Source organism: Triticum aestivum, chromosome 7A (genome assembly GCF_018294505.1).
Source record: "Triticum aestivum cultivar Chinese Spring chromosome 7A, IWGSC CS RefSeq v2.1, whole genome shotgun sequence".
Classification (NCBI taxonomy): domain Eukaryota; kingdom Viridiplantae; phylum Streptophyta; class Magnoliopsida; order Poales; family Poaceae; genus Triticum; species Triticum aestivum.
This window is the reverse complement of record NC_057812.1, coordinates 454,458,770-454,475,257: the sequence shown is the minus strand read 5'-3', so window position 1 is coordinate 454,475,257 and position 16,488 is coordinate 454,458,770. Positions and strand designations below refer to the sequence as shown.

Below are 16,488 nucleotides of genomic sequence, written 5' to 3'. Positions count from 1 at the left end.
CGGTATTATGAGTTTATGTGTTTTGATGTACCGAACGTAGTTCGGATTCCCGGATGTGATCACGGACATGACGAGGAGTCTCGAAATGGTTGAGACATAAAGATTGATATATTGGAAGGTTATGTTTGGACACCGGAATGGTTTCGGATGAGTTCGGGCATATACCGGAGTACCGGGGGGTTACCGGAACCCCCCGGTGGCTTAATGGGCCTACATGGGCTTTAGTGGAAGAGAGAGGAGGCGGTCAAGAGGTGCCCCCCCCCAAGCCCAATCCGAATTGGGAAGGGGGCCGGCCCCCCTTTCCTTCTTCTCCTCTTCCCCTTCCTTCCCCCTCCTATTAGGACTAGGAAAGGGGGGAAACCTACTCCTAGTAGGAGTAGGAATCCCCCCTTGGGGGCGCACCATGAGGCCGGTCGGCCCCCTCCTCCCCTCCTTTATATACGGGGGAGGGGGCACCCCATAGACACACAAGTTGACAGTTGTTTTAGCCGTGTGCGGTGCCCCCCTCCACAGATACACACCTCGGTCATATCATCGTAGTGCTTAGGCAAAGCCCTGCGTCGGTAACTTTATCATCACCGTCAACACGCCGTCGTGCTGACGAAACTCTCCCTCGGCCTCAACTGGATCAAGAGTACGAGGGACGTCACCAAGCTGAACGTGTGCAGATCGCGAAGGTGCCGTGCGTTCGGTACTTGATCGGTTGGATCGCAAAGACGTTCGACTACATCAACCGCGTTTCTTAATGCTTCCGCTTTCGGTCTACGAGGGTACGTAGACACACTCTCCCCTCTCGTTGCTATGCATCTCCTAGATAGATCTTGAGTGATCGTAGGATTTTTTTTGAAATACTGCGTTCTCCAACAGATACTATGTTCATGCTTTGTCAGATGATGACTTCTGCTCATCATCGATAGTGATCAGTGTATTCAAGCGGTATAACTGTATATGGTTGTTATTGACCAAGGAGGTGGAGACAACCTAAAAAGATCGATTCTTGTAGAAGATTTTCACTTTAATACTTCTTGACATAAGTTTTGCATTAGCTAATTATTAATTAGCGTAGCTGTTAGTGTTATCAGGTGCTTATCAGTGACATGAGGCATATGCACTACTAGGTTGCACAGACTAGGGGCTTAGAAATGAACTGCCGGATATCAAAGATTCTGGTCTTAAGATTGAAGACTTGGGGTCCTATGGAGGAACCAGTTTGAAGTCAGCAAGCACATCATTAATTCTACAATTACTATTCAACATCATTTTCTGTTGTTGTGGTTTCTATAGTCAAGTCAAACAGTTTTGCTTTGCTGTTATTTCAGCAAAAACTACGCTTTTTTCCATGCAGTTTTAATAAATTTCCTAGTCAACTGGTTCTGGCAGGATATGAAGCTTGATATAAGCTCTGTCATATAGTCCAGCAGAAAAGATGTTTATCATGCACGGTCTTGTGTAGATTCGGGCGTGAGACTCTTTCATGCAGATTTGTAAGTGCATTCTGTGGCTCAGTGTACTATTCAACTATTCATCACAGTATTGTGCACTGTCAGGCTCCTCCTACTAGGGAAAGGGAGCCTCCCACTACAATTCTAGTGAGAAACTATCTAAACCATTGATACCTGACTGACGAAGTGTCAAATGTTAACTGAAGAGGAGTGTAGAGAACCCGACGTGCACGCTGAGCTATCATGTGGTTCTCAGTTCTCACCTGCTGACGTCTTGCATCAGTGGAAAGGATTTTGTGCAAACGCCTACTACTTGCCAAAGGAATAATTGCATGGTGAGAGCAGTTTAGGTCAACTGTGTTGTTCTTTTTTTATCTCAAAATCTGAACCAAATTCGCTAAAACTGACGTTGCATGTGACCGATGAAAGCCTTGCATCCTAAACAGAGGAAATTCAGAGGAACCATTTTCAGCACATAAGAGGTTTGTTTGTAGCAGCATCTTTAACATGCGCTACGTGTTAGCTGTGGGGTCAACCGACCCCATAGCTTTTCAGCAAAATAGCCTAAAAATACTGTACAATTATTGTTCATTGAGAAGAAAAACATTCAGAAAATTAACGATGCCCCCACAGATTTATGAGGCTGGCTTCGCCGCTGACACCATCATACGCACGTACTCGCGCGGGGGGGGGGGGGGGGGGGGGGGGGGTGTACCCAAGTTCATATCTTTGTGATTGTGCAACGAATGAATCTTTATGACCATTTGAACTCCAATGGTAAAGCGCTTGCGGTAAAATGTACATGAAATAAAACTTTTTATGTACAACAAATTCTACTGGCAGTTCGATTAAGCAAGTACTACCTCTGTAAAACTGTTATAAGATCGTTTAGATCACTATAGAGGGAGTATCTACCTCCTATCATGGCAATAGAGTTAATAAAATTAAACGTGGGGTGTACCAAGGCCTCTTAAGAACTTGTGATGCTCTTTGGTTGGGCCTTGTTGGCGAGCAAAATAGAGTTTTTCTTAATGGGGAAAGCCTCTAATCACCCTGCGCATTGCAGCTCCCGTGTCCGCCACCTTCCATGCACGTTGCATGCCCCACGGACCACCACCACTAGATTTGCAAATGGCCCGTTGTTGCAATCTTACCACCGCAGTAGTTGGTCTGTTGCAGACCGAGGAAGACGAAGGCGAGGCGGCGACATCCAGATCTCTGCGGCGCCGAACAAGAAACGTGCATTATTTGATGCTTCGGCGTTGGCGCCAACAACTGTCCACCTCGTCGAGGAGGAGGATGGGGTGGCGAGGCTGCAGCCAGGGTCGGGTGCACTTGTAGCCGTTGCCGCCTGCCTCCACCACGACCGTCGGCCGAGCGTGGTGCGCCCACCTCGGCGGAGAAGAGGATGCGACAAGCGACCTAGTCGGAGATTTGGCGCTCACCGGCGGTGGGGATGGGCGGCGCTACCCCCTCCCTCACCACCATTCAACGGGAGCTCGCAACAAATGATCACCGGTGAATTTTTTGCAACATCCTCTTTCTTGCTAGAAAGATTTTGTAACATCCTCTCCGTTGCAAGAAAGATTCTGCAACATCACTAATATTGCAGAACTTTCTTCCGTATATAAAGTAAAGTGATGACAAAAAAAACTACAACAATACCTCTGTCGTCAAGAAAAAAAGACCTACCATAATACGTCTGTCACATAAATCCTGCAACATGAACATGAACTTAGTTGCAAATGTTCGAACGCGACATCATCTTTGTTGCAAAGCTGACAGCTGAATCTGACGGCCATCCAATGGCTTGCTATGGGGTTAAGATTCGCCAGCCAACTCGTAGCGTTGCTTTTTTATTTTTGTTTTTGTTTTTTTAGATAGCGTTGCCCTTTCTTAATTGAGAATTGCGTAATAGAGTTGATCAAATTAATCAGCAATATAGATCGGTCTTGACGCCGAGTCGGAGTGTGGGTTCAAGCCCAGTACCGCCCGCAGTCGGTATCCTAGACAAATCAACCTTTTCCCAACGTGGATGTACATATATATATACGTCAACTAGTTGTATCTCCACCTCCCTGCCTAAACTCGTTACTTGCCTCCCTGGCGATCGAATCTGCGTGCGCCGGCACGGACGCCATGGCAGCTTCCGCCGGAAAGAAAGAGGCCGCCTGGCCTGCCACCATGGCGCGGTACGAGCGGCTGGAGAAGCTGGGCGCGGGCATCAACGGCGAAGTGTTCAAGGCGTGGGACACCCAGGACAACCTGATCGTCGCCGTCAAGCGGCTCAGCGGGAGCGGTGACGACGGCTTCATTATTTCCGGCCTACCGGAGGTCATGCGGGAGGCCATGTGCCTGGGCTCGTGCCGCGGCATCCCCTCGATCGTGCAGCACCGCCGGACCTACGCTGACGCATGCCAAGGCGAGGCCAGCGATTCCTTCATCGTGATGGACTACGTGGGGCGCCTCAACCTACGTGGCTACATGCAGCGCCGGGTCCGTCGTCGGCGGCCGTTCTCCGAGGACGAGGTGCGCCGGATCATGAAGCAGCTCGTGGAGGGGGTGAAGGCCGTGCACGGCGTGGGCGTCCTGCACCTCGACATCAAGCCGGAGAACGTGCTCCTGGACGACGGCACCGAGGACAGGAAGCAGAAGCCCAAGAAGGGGGCCGTTGAAGCCGATGTTGGCGGCGAGGTCAAGGACGACCGCATAGTCTACAAGATCGGCGGTTTCGGGATGTCCACGAAAGGGCGGGGCAAGAAGCAGCCGGAGGTGACTATTCTGACGCCGTACAGCGCGCCGGAGCTCCTCCTGCACTCGCGCGAGTACGACGATCGCGTGGACACGTGGGGGCTCGGATGCATAATGGCCGACCTCCTCTCGGGCACCGGCGCCTCCACGTTCGACGGCGAGTCGGACATAGAGATCATGGCTAAAGTGTTTGGCATCGTCGGCACGGAGGGAATCAAGGAGTGGTCTGGATACTCGGGGCTGGCGGCAGACCGGAAGTCGAAGCTGCCGGGCGACGGAGGCATTAGCCGCCTTCGGCACAAGTTTCCCCGTCGCAAGTTGTCGTCGGCCGGGTTCGAGGTGCTCAGCGGGCTGCTGGAGAGCAACCCGGAGAAGCGGCTTACCGCAGCGGACGCGCTCAAGAAGCCTTGGTTCGGCAAACAACGACGTGGCTTTGCCGGTTTCTTCAAGTCGTGCATGGTTGGAGTCCTACCGGAGATTTAGAATTAACTAGAAGCATAGGCGCGCGTTGCCGCACCGTTCTTCTTTTAGCTCGTTGTGTTCCCTTATTCACGAAAGCGATAACAGTCATTATATTGTCATTGTAATCGGAGTGCCTTGGTTATCTGACTGCTTTGCAGCTCAAAGGAGAATGGAAGACATGTTTTTTTTATGAAAAAAAAATGAAAGACAAGTGGTGTAAACACCATCTTGTGATGCAGCTTACAGTTAAAAAAGGTCTTCTTTTAAGGACTCATGATTATCATGAGATTTGTTTTTTACAAATGCACAGTAACATTCAGCATAGTCTCTCTTAGGGCCTGTTTGGTTTCAACAAGTCACCTGACTTAAAACCAGTGACTTATAAGTCACGCCTGTTTAGTTGTCACCTGACTTATAAGTCACCTGACCACACCTTCCCATCTTGTTTTTTTATGTAAAGATGGTGGGACCCATGCAAAAGGGGTGACTTATAAGTTTTAAGTTGGGGTGGAGCAACTTATGACTTATAAGTTAGGATGACTTATAAGTTGGGTCTGTTTGGCAAAATAAGTCACTTTTTTCACTTTTCGGCTTATAAGTTGGTGACTTATTTGGAACCAAACAGGGTCTTATTTGCTGCAATCAAGTTTACAATTTGTTATGCACATGTTCTACATTCAGAGGACATGAATATGTACAAACTCCAATTCTACTCATGAAAAATTATAATTGCCTAAAAAATATTCTCAACCATGACTCTGGTGGAACTAAAACAGAAAATACATGATAGCTTCCTTTATGAAGATGTAGATACAACACCCAGAGATCAACTCACAATGGAATAGATGCTTCCATAATGTGTCATTGGGCATGTAGTTAGCACCAACCAAGCAATCTTTCACCAGCTTCGCAACAACCAAGAAATTTATGAATCTTTTGTTCCAGAGCTACCCTATAGATTTAGCTTCTTCCTGAAAGAATAGAAACATTTTCCAGGGCTAACTCACCGGTTTTGAATGTTGTACTGGACCAGTTGCAAAATTTGAATAAAGATTCTAGTCCATTCAAAAGGACACAATTTGATATTATTCTGAACTCCCTTTTGTGTTGAAGTTAGCTGACGCCTGACATAGAGTAAGCAAAAATTGGTAGCTAATTGTAGCAGCCAGTGCATGTGTATAGACATAGCAAGGAACATCAATCCATCTTAACAAAGCAAAAAGGAGAGGGCACATTTTGGTTTTGCCGAAAACTACGATTTTAGGATTGATAGAGATGCCAATGAAGTTATTTGGCAACTAAGTACAGATACAACAGTCCAGACACTTCTAGACCATTAGAAAAATACAAATAATCCATGAATGTGTCAACAGTTTTTCAATATTAGAAGTACATGAACATAGTTTGCATGAACATGACAACACTTCATTTTTGTACTGTTGGTTAGCTTCAAAGAGATGGCTTTTCATTAGACCAAAAAAGGCAACATCTTTATAGCATCAATATCATTCTTAGAACATGCAAATTCAAGTCCAGTTTCAATCAAGGGACAGAAACAGATCACTAATAAATGGAACCGGTGCTAGCTCGTGCATTCAGATCTAGAAAAATAATGATAAACAACAAAATGATGGAAACATGAACAAAGCATACAGATTAAACCAATAAATCTCAGTACCTTTTCTTTAGTGCATGCATTCTGACTAATTTTGCTCTGTGTTCCACCTTTTATCAGTATATATCATTTGTGCTATTCAGAGTGTATCATCTTCTCTTGAGTATCAGAAGAAAGATTGACAATGTGTCAATTCCAAACTCCAAAGCATACCTTGTTGTTGGCAGATGACTCGTAAGCAGCAAATTAATTTGTTGATGGCCTAAAATGTTGATTTGTATGAAGTCTTGATAGCTTAGAATGTGGTACATATTCTGATTTACAACTGATTTAATTGCGGGAACAAGTCGTGCTGGAATGATTTTGCCAACACTGTTGTTGAAGAGCCCCTGGACATGGTTGATGCTGCACCTATTATTGCGGTGAAGAACCTGAAAGCATCTGACTTTCAGGGTAGGATCCAATCAAACTTTTTCTGGATTAACCATGAGATCTTATTTGTGCTAACAACTTGTTGCTAGAAACAATTTGTTGCTAGATATCAAAAGAAAAAAAAATAACTTGTTGCTATATTTGTCTACCAGGTGTGTTTGTTTCTACAGTCAGCAAAAGCACACTTGTGATTAACCCAGAGTTTCCTGAGACCGGAAAATCTTATCAAGTCAGTTGATTTTCTTTGAAGCTTTGACGCAATTGAGTGTAAACCGAAACAAATACAAGAGTCACAACTAATGCAACATGTTGAGACTACTGGCCCCGGGGATCAGTTGTGAGGCACATCTGAAGGTGAACTTTATCTGCATCCAAGCAAGCATCATCGTTTGACAAAAAATGAAAAATGAAAACATATAGCATGACTTTGCGTACTGCAGTATAAGTTCATAAATCACCTACCACCAAGAATTCATTCATCGACAACTTTGGAAAAACATTAATCAGAACTAAGGAGGGATTCATTGTGGCGGCATACTCGCAGACGAACTGCCCGTCGTGAATGGCCTCGGCGGCGTGCAGCGCCCACCCTTTCTTCCGTTGGTGCACAACGCGCAACCGTATTCTGACGCCGCGCTATGTCCGCTGGTTCTCGCACGAGGTTCAACGCGCGAACCCGTCACCGCACCCATCCTCTGCCCCGAGGCATCCGCCGCCTCGACAACGGAGTTGGCACACACGCACCCCTCGCTGCTGCCGCACACCCGATGTGCGCAACCCAGCCAAGGGGAGACCTAGGTCGGGGCGGGGCCAAGCGTTCGGGACCGTGTGCAGCCCCACGGCTGTGCGCGGAAGGAGGAAACCGGGAGAAGGCTTGTAGGGAGTACCTGGTACTGGTAGCGACAGTGGGTTGGAGGAGGCACTGGGTCTCAGGAGGATGCGGGAGGCGGCGCCTTGGAGCTCGGGGAGGACATATACTGCAGAGGCGAGGAACTCGGGGTGGACCAACCTCCACGGTGGATCACGGATCTGGACGCTGGACGCCGGGTCAAGCATTCTTCTCAGAGTTCCTCCATGTTCTGGCCAAGAGGTACTGCCATCGTGCCGCGGGGAGTCGGCCCGAGGCCGAGGACCACACCGCGAGGCCGCACCACCGTCGGGAAGAGGCAGTAGAGCCGCGCGCTGCCGCGCTGCGTTAGGTGGTAGCGCCGTGGTCTGTGCGGATCAGGGCGTGGGGGCGTGTGCCGGCTTGGCGAGTGTTTGAGGGCGGACACGATTTGTGGCTTGAGGAAGCCCATAATCGTGGCTACAGGCGGGCGGCGGCTGACCATCGGGATCCCTAGCCGCCTCTCGTTGCGTTCGTTTGTTCGGCTGAGCGAGAATGAAACAGAGGCGGCGTGGACCAGGTGTGACGGTCGGTATCTCGCTTTGACTGGAGGGATCCACCTCGCTTTGTTTAACTGACAAATGTGGTCCACACACCGCTTAAAAGCCTCGATGCATCACAGGGCTGTAATTTTTGGGAGCTTAGAGCAGGTCTAACACAGCCCTCAAACTAGTCAAACCCTCAAAATAATTGTCAGTTTGAGGATTGAGCTGAAAAAAAGGCGCAGATCAGAACCCTCAAATCTTTAAACCCTCAAAAAAAATTCCAGGCCGAATCCTCAAGTTCGAGGCCAACCTGCAACAGTGAGGGTCTGTGCCAATTTCCCAGGCCGAACCCTCACTCGGTCAACGTCTGCGCGGGAGGGAAATTTCCCCCACCTTCCTCCCTCCTCCTCCAGCCGACCTCGACCCGCCGGCGCCGGCATCGCCGATTCGGCCGCCACCGCCGCGTCGCCACCACCCCCCACTCCCCCACACCCCCCCCCCCGCCCCGTTTTGGCCGCTGCACCGCCGCCCGATTTGCCCGAGCTCGCCTCCGCCCAGCCGACCCGCCACCCTGCCGTCCGCCTCCGGCCCCCGGCCTCCCCGTTGTCCGCCTCCCCGCCTCAATGTGCTTCAAAGGTCCCCTTTATTTGCAAGACTAGCTTCAGGTGATGCTCCAACTTGCAATTACAAGGTTATGGACAATGAGTACACAATGAGATACTATCTCACCAGTGGCATTTATCCTGAGTGGGCAACACTTATGAATTTCATTAAAGAGAAGGGAGGGGTGCCCTTATCCCAAAAAGAAGCTAATTTCACGAGGGCACAAGAATCAGCCCGCAAAGACATTGAGAGAGCTTTCGGTGTTTTGCAAGCAAGATTTGCCATTGTTCGGGGTCCAGCTCATTTTTGAGACAAGAAAACCCTTGTGAACATCATGAAGTGTTGTGTCATTCTACACAACATGATACTCGAGGATGAGAGGGGGTTAAACTTGCCATGTTTCTATGATAATATTGGTACTCGAGTGCAACCGGAGAGGAACCCTGATCGCATTCAAGCTTTTCTTCAAACACATCGGGATACTGAAAATGCCAACACTCATACCCAGCTCCGCAATGATCTGGTCGAGCACCACTGGCAGCTGCTTGGCCGTCGCCAATGATGGCCTATTTGATTCAAACATGTCCTATTTCATTCCATGTCCTATTTGTGATACAAACATTGTTGTAAGGGATATTTGTTTTACTTTTCTATGTACTATTTGATTCAAACATTGTTGTACTAAGTAGAATGATTGTTGTGTGCTTTAAACAATTATTTGATGTTGTAATCATAACTAGAATAATTATTTGTTGTTGATTATTGTTATGTTTGTTGTATGAAATTTGGTTGAAATACTTGCTGTCCAGTTTTGAGGGTTTGAAGGCCGGGGCGCAGATCAGTGCCCTCAAACCAACCCTCAAAACAGAATATTCTGTTTTGAGGGTTGGTTTGAGGGCACTGATCTGCGCCAGCGGTTTTCGGCCTTCAAAACGACAATTTCTCAACCCTCAAACTAGTTTTGAAGGTTGAGTTTTTGAGGGTTTTGTTAGACATGCTCTTAGTAACTGTACTGATTTTGGCCACTCCACATGCTTTGTCTTTTTTTCTTGTGCTGCGCGTTCTTCTGCAAAAATGTATTTTTTAGAGATAATTATCACAATGTAATCATTGTTGAAGTATTGCAGTATTTAAGAGATGTTTTACTTAGTTGGCTTAGGAAATATACTTGTATATTGTCTTAGCATTAGTGTTGGTCAACCTCATCGTCATACGCCGACAACCCATCCTAGCGCTCTGCCTCCTGGTGCTTCGTTCGCGGCGGCGGGAGGTTTGGCCGGCTTCAATTCGGCGGCTGGTTCCCCTCGCTTTGGGGCGCCGCTGGCAGCAGGCAACTATGCGCCACCCGACCCGTGACATTTTGGTCCACATGTAGGGGCATGTGGTCTTCGGTGCTCTATGAAGGCCCACTGGAAAAGAGAATCAAATCACACGAAAGGGGTTGGCAGCAGGGTAGGAGAGAAAGAAGAGCAAGGAACAAAGAATGGAGACGATAGGGAACGAGGAATAGAAACAATCACTTCATCAATGTGTCTCCCAGATGGTTAATTACATCCTCTTTAATAAATATAAAATACACACACAGCCATACATAGCACACCGGCACTAGGCCATGCCTTACATCACGGACCCAAGACCCCTTGTCATGCACCAACATCTTTAGTCAACTACATAGATAGGTGCAGGTGTGACATTCCCCTGCCTTTAGACGCCCGCCCCCTCACTAGATGACCATAGCTGGATGAAAGTGCAACTATCCCTAGGTGGTTTTGGTAATTCATAACAACATATAGCTCATTGAGCTAATGTTATTCCAAGATGATTATTTTAGGAAAGCTCAATGATTGGCATGGCATGAATGTGAAAGTGGAACCCTCAAAATGCTAAGGAAAAAGGATTGGCTCAAGCTCAAAAGCTCAAGACTCTTCATTTTATATTTTAGTGATCCAAGATCACATTGAGTCTTTAGGAAAAGCCAATACTATCAAGGAGGGATGAGGTGTTGCTTAATGAGCCTCTTGCTTCATGTGCTTAGTAATATGCTCCAAAACCCTCAACTACTTTCCCATATCCACATTTGACCTAAACCCTAAGCCAAACTCGGTCCTACCGATTCTTCCTATCCGGCACCACCGAGTTTCACTTGTCATTAGCCACTGCCAAACCCTAGCAATTCGGTCCTACCGATAGGGATCTCGGTCTCACCGAGATGGGGTTGCAAACTCTCTGTTTCATTTTCGTAACTTTTCGGTCTCACCGAAAGAGCGAATCGGTCCCACCGAGATTGCAATGTAAATTCAGTGTTTCCCCTTTGTAACTTTCGGTCTCACCGAAAGAGCAAATCGGTCCCACCGAGTTTGCCTGACCAACTCTCTGGTTAGCTAATTACCAAATTCGGTCTCACCGAGTTTGTGTAATCGGTCTCACCGAGATTACGTTATGCCCAAACCCTAACCATATCGGTCCTACCGAGTTGCATGTCAGTCCCACCGAAAATCTCTAACGGTCACTAGGTTTACATTTTCGGTCCGACCGAGTTTATTGATTCGGTCCCACCGAGATTGGAAAACTGTGTAACGGTTGGATTTTGTGTGGAGGCTATATATACCCCTCCACCTCCTCTTCATTCATGGAGAGAGCCATCAGAACACATACACCATTCCAACTCATATGTTCTGAGAGAGAACCACCTACTCATGTGTTGAGACCAAGATATTCCATTCCTACCATATGAATCTTGATCTCTAGCTTTCCCAAGTTGCTTTCCACTCAAATCTTCTTTCCACCAAATGCAAATCCTATGAGAGAGAGTTGAGTGTTGGGGAGACTATCATTTGAAGCACAAGAGCAAGGAGTTCATTACCTACACACCATTGGTTACTTCTTGGAGAGTGGTGTCTCCTAGATTGGCTAGGTGTCACTTGGGAGCCTCCGACAAGATTGTGGAGTTGAACCAAGGAGTTTGTAAGGGCAAGGAGATCGCCTACTTCGTGAAGATCTACCGCTAGTGAGGCAAGTCCTGTGTGGGCGATGGCCATGGTGGGATAGACAAGGTTGCTTCTTCGTGGACCCTTTGTGGGTGGTTGCTTCTTCGTGGACCCTTCGTGGGTGGAGCCCTGTGTGGACTCGCGCAACCGTTACCCTTGGGTGGAGCCCTGTGTGGACTCGCGCAACCGTTACCCTTCGTGGGTTGAAGTCTCCATCAACGTGGATGTAGGATAGCACCACCTATCCGAACCACGGGAAAAACATCCGTGTCTCCAATTGCGTTTGAATTCTCCAAACCCTTCCCTTTACATTCTTGCAAGTTGCATGCTTTACTTTCCGCTGCCTATATACTCTTTGCATGCTTGCTTGAATTATGTGATGATTGCTTGACTTGTCCTAAATTAGCTAAAATCTGCCAAGAACTAAAATTGGGAAAAGGTTAAGTTTTTATTTGGTCAAGTAGTCTAATCACCCCCCCCTCTAGACATACTTTCGATCCTACAAGTGGTATCAGAGCTTTGGTCTCCATTTGCTTTGATCTCCATAGCTTTGGTGGTCATAGCCTTGGTTTCACAACCTAGGAGAGTATGGCGTCTAGCGAGGGAAATTACCACCGTAGAGGTCCCTACTTTGATGGTACTAATTTTGCTAGTTGGAAGCATAAAATGAAAATGCATATTCTTGGACATAACCCCGCCGTTTGGGCTATTGTGTGTGTTGGCTTGCAAGGTGACTTCTTTGATGGGAGAGAACCAAACCGTGAAGCTACCGCGGATGAGTTGAAGATGTTGCAATACAATGCTCAAGCTTGTGATATTCTCTTCAACGGATTGTGCCCCGAAGAATTCAACAAAATCAGCCGTCTTGAGAATGCAAAGGAAATTTGGGACACTTTGATTGATATGCACGAAGGTACCGACTCCGTCAAGGAATCCAAGTTGGATGTGCTTCAAAGCCAACTTGACAAGTTCAAGATGAAGGATGGTGAAGGTGTCGCTGAAATGTACTCTAGGCTTGCTCTCATCACAAATGAGATTGCCGGCTTAGGAAGTGAAGAGATGACCGATAAATTCATCATCAAGAAGATTCTAAGAGCCTTGGATGGAAAATATGATACCGTGTGCACATTGATCCAAATGATGCCCAATTACAAAGATCTCAAGCCAACGGAGGTGATTGGAAGAATTGTTGCTCATGAGATGTCACTTAAGGATAAAGAGGAACTTCACAACAAATCAAGTGGTGCCTATAAAGCCTCATGTGAAGCCCCTACATCATCAAGTGAGAAACAAGACTTCAATGAAGAATTGAGCTTAATGGTGAAGAACTTCAACAAGTTCTACAAGAGTAGAAGCAAAGATAGAAGCTTCAAGTCAAGGTCCTACAATGACAAAAGATCTTCTAGTCGAGAGCGAAACTGCTACAATTGTGGAAGACCCGGACACTATTCCAATGAGTGTACGGCTCCCTACAAGAGAAGAGAAGATTCTCCAAGAAGAAGAAGCAAAGAATCACCACCAAGAGAGAGAAGGAGTAGAGATGATCGTTATGAACGAAGATACTCATGGAGAAGCAAGGATTCGGAAAGGAAGGAAAAATCATCAAGGAGCTACACAAGACGAAGACATCAAGCTCATGTTGGTGAATGGGTATCCGGCTCCGACTCCGACAGCCACTCCGAGAGAAGTTATCACTCCGACTCCGAAGATACTCAAGATGAAGGTGTTGCCGGTCTAGCACTTGTGTCAACCAACTCCTACGACATATTTGACTCACCAAATGAAGGAATTGGAAGATGCTTCATGGCCAAAGGTCCTAAGGTAACACACCCCGAGTATGTTGATTTCAATAGTGATGAAGATGACTTGTTAGGTGATGATTTGCTTGTTGACAACTCTAGTGATGAATACTATGATGAAATGTCAATTAAACATGCTAATCAAGATAAAACGAATGACAATGATAAGGAGAAGATTGAGGCCCTAACTAAAGAACTAAACACTCTTAAGTTAGCTCATGAAACCATCTTCGAAGATCATCGAGAACTTTTAAGAGCTCATGAGAAATTACGCTTTGAAAAGCTCAATCTTGAGCAAGAGCATGAGTTCTTAAAAGCAATCAATGATGATCTCTGCAAGAAAAGTTCTTCTTACATTGCCAAGCGTTTACTCTTATCCACTTACATGCCTCAAGTCAAGTCTAGTAACAAGAACAAGAAAGATTCTTCCTCTAGTAGTAACAATGATCATGCTAAATCCAATATTGTTACTTCTAGTAGCTCTCTTGATTCCACTAATGATTCTCTTAGCCAAGTTACACTTGAGCAAGAAAATAGTTTATTGAAGGGAATTATAGAGAAAGGAGTGTACAAAAGCCTTGCCGGGAGTAAGCAATTCGAGGAAATTGTGCGCAAGCAAGGAATGCACCGGAAGAATCAAGGTGTTGGTTTTGAACGAAAGTTCAATGCCAATGGAGTTGAGTGGGAAGAAGATCAATACCCCAAGACAAAGTTTGTCCCTCAACAAGAGAAGTTCAAGGGGACACAAGCTCAAGATGATCTTCCACCACAAGACTACAAGCAAAAAGGCAAGGACAAGCTTCAAGAGGAAATTGATGCATTTGAAGAAGCTCCAAAGACCTTAGTCAAGTGGATTCCCAAGACTACTTCAAGTTCCACTTCATCAAGTACGACTACAACTCCAAGGATTCCCATCAAGATGATGTGGATTCAAAAGAAGAAGAACTAGAGAGTTCTTGAGGGTGACTCCGCCAACATACTTCACTCTCATCATTTTGGCAAGAACAAGTGCAATCAACTTCCACATCGTGCACTAGTTCAAGGAGTCACAAACCCTCTTGTTGGTAAGACAAGGGACAAGGTAACCTAAAAGTTTTCATGGACATCATCTTTTGTGTGCATCACTCTATGTCTATGGATATCCTTGTTTGTTCCTTGTGGGACTAACCCATGTAGGTATTGAAAGTGCAATTCACTCAAATGGATAGCTCCAAGTGATCTACATCAACATTGAGCATCCACATCTTCAACATCTACATGAAGTCATCATCGACAAAACCCAAGGTTAGTTCATCCCTCTTAGGGGGGATATCACATCTAGGGGGAGCTTTACTCTAAGACTTGAGCTAAAGCAACTCTAAAGATGTGAACAAAACAATGCTTTATGTAAAAGTGGTAACCCCACTTGAGCTTAAACGATGAGTATGACCTATGATCAAGTGCTCTCACTTGACTCCTAAGTCAATATACTCATATATAGATGACCTTGTCATCGCAAATTGCTTGATAGATGCTAGAATTGGTTGTGCATGCCTTGCCACATATTTCATTTGCCATCTTATTGTGTGAGCATGCTGGTTGCATATTTTACTCATTCGAGGACATCCACTTGTTGTTTTGATTGTTTGGGTTTATCTTCTTTTGCCAAGTGGATGGACAAGAATGCCTAAGAACCTCCTCTAGCTATCTATGCTTTTCTCGTCTCAAACTCTATTCATGCTGCATCACAAAATTTAATCAAGTCAGATTTGAACCACTCTGTGTGAAGAGCGCTCGGAGTCCCCGATTCATCATAGACTTAAACTTCCAAAACCTCTTTATGATTCTCGGTCTGACCGATACTCCACTTTCGGTCCTACCAAGATCATTAAGTTGATCTAGGTTTTCGATCTCGGTGCAACCGATTTGAACATTTCGGTCACACCGAGTTTCAGTAACTGCTTGCAGTTATGAATCTCGGTGCCACCGAGTTGTTCCACTCGGTCACACCGACAGGGTTAGGCTATATATAGTCACGGGCAAAATTTTGGAAATTTCTGCGAACCCCTCGCCCGCATGATAGCCTGCACTGCCCTCGTGGTCTCTGGATCGTCTTCTCGCCGTTGCCGCCGTAGCAAGTCTCCGCCGAACTAGGGTATGGACTTGATCACAGTGCTATTCCCCGTCCAATTCCTAGCACATTGTGTTCTTCATGATTCTTGCCACAATTGAAACACTCCTATCCAGTCAATGCGCCCGTAGATTAGCTTTGATTCGAAAATTTTAGGGTTAGGTTTCCGCCGAAACCATCTCGGACCCACCGAGTTGAAAAACTCGGTCCCACCAATTTGGCTTATGCCATTGCACAAGTGAGACTCGGTCTGACCGAGAATCACTTATCGGTGTGACCGATTTTGGAACTCAGTGAAACCCTAGCAGTCTCGGTGCCACCGAACTGTGACTCGGTCCAACCGAGTTCACCAGTTCAGGTGCCAAAACTGCTTCGGTATCACCGAGTTTAAAAATCGGTAGATCCGAGATGATTTCAGTGGGAAACTAAAACTAAGTTTTGGATCATTCTTTTGCAAAAATCTCTGCATTTTGTGATGCTCATCTAGTCTATCTCATCTATAAACTATTCACAGGGTCAGCAGTCAGTGCAGCATGTCTGATCAAAGTGATAGCCAAAATATGTCAGAGCAGCAGGTGCACATGAGTGAGGGCACTAGTCCCTCAAGTTCTTCTGATGAAGGCAGCAGGAGCACCCCTAGCAACTTGCCAAAGGCTGCCACGAGACAGAGGAAGAAGAGGACTTCAGATTCCGAAGATGAGGACTATGTGGCAGAGGAAGAGGCCACTTTCAAGAGAGTTGAGCCAGCTCAAGGCACAAAGCCAGGGCTGAAAATCAAAAGGCCAGCAGGCAGGCAGCCAATGTCAAAGGCCAGAATGTCAACTGAGAAGCCCATAGAGCCAGTTGCAGCTGAGGGCAAGAAAAGAAAGGAAAGGGTGAAGAAGACTGTGGCTAGAGTGCTTGGCAAAGCTTCCAT

General features: G+C 46.5%; 1 protein-coding gene across 1 annotated transcript; it reads left to right on the top strand.

Annotated features, from left to right (window-relative positions):
* The first annotated feature begins 3,530 nt into the window (after positions 1 to 3,530).
* On the top strand, positions 3,531 to 4,797 carry LOC123151810 (putative cyclin-dependent kinase F-2). The gene has a single exon (XM_044571451.1). It carries the CDS (start codon positions 3,582 to 3,584, stop codon positions 4,674 to 4,676), a length of 1,095 nt encoding a protein of 364 aa, XP_044427386.1. The 5' UTR covers positions 3,531 to 3,581; the 3' UTR covers positions 4,677 to 4,797.
* Positions 4,798 to 16,488: the final 11,691 nt, after the last annotated feature.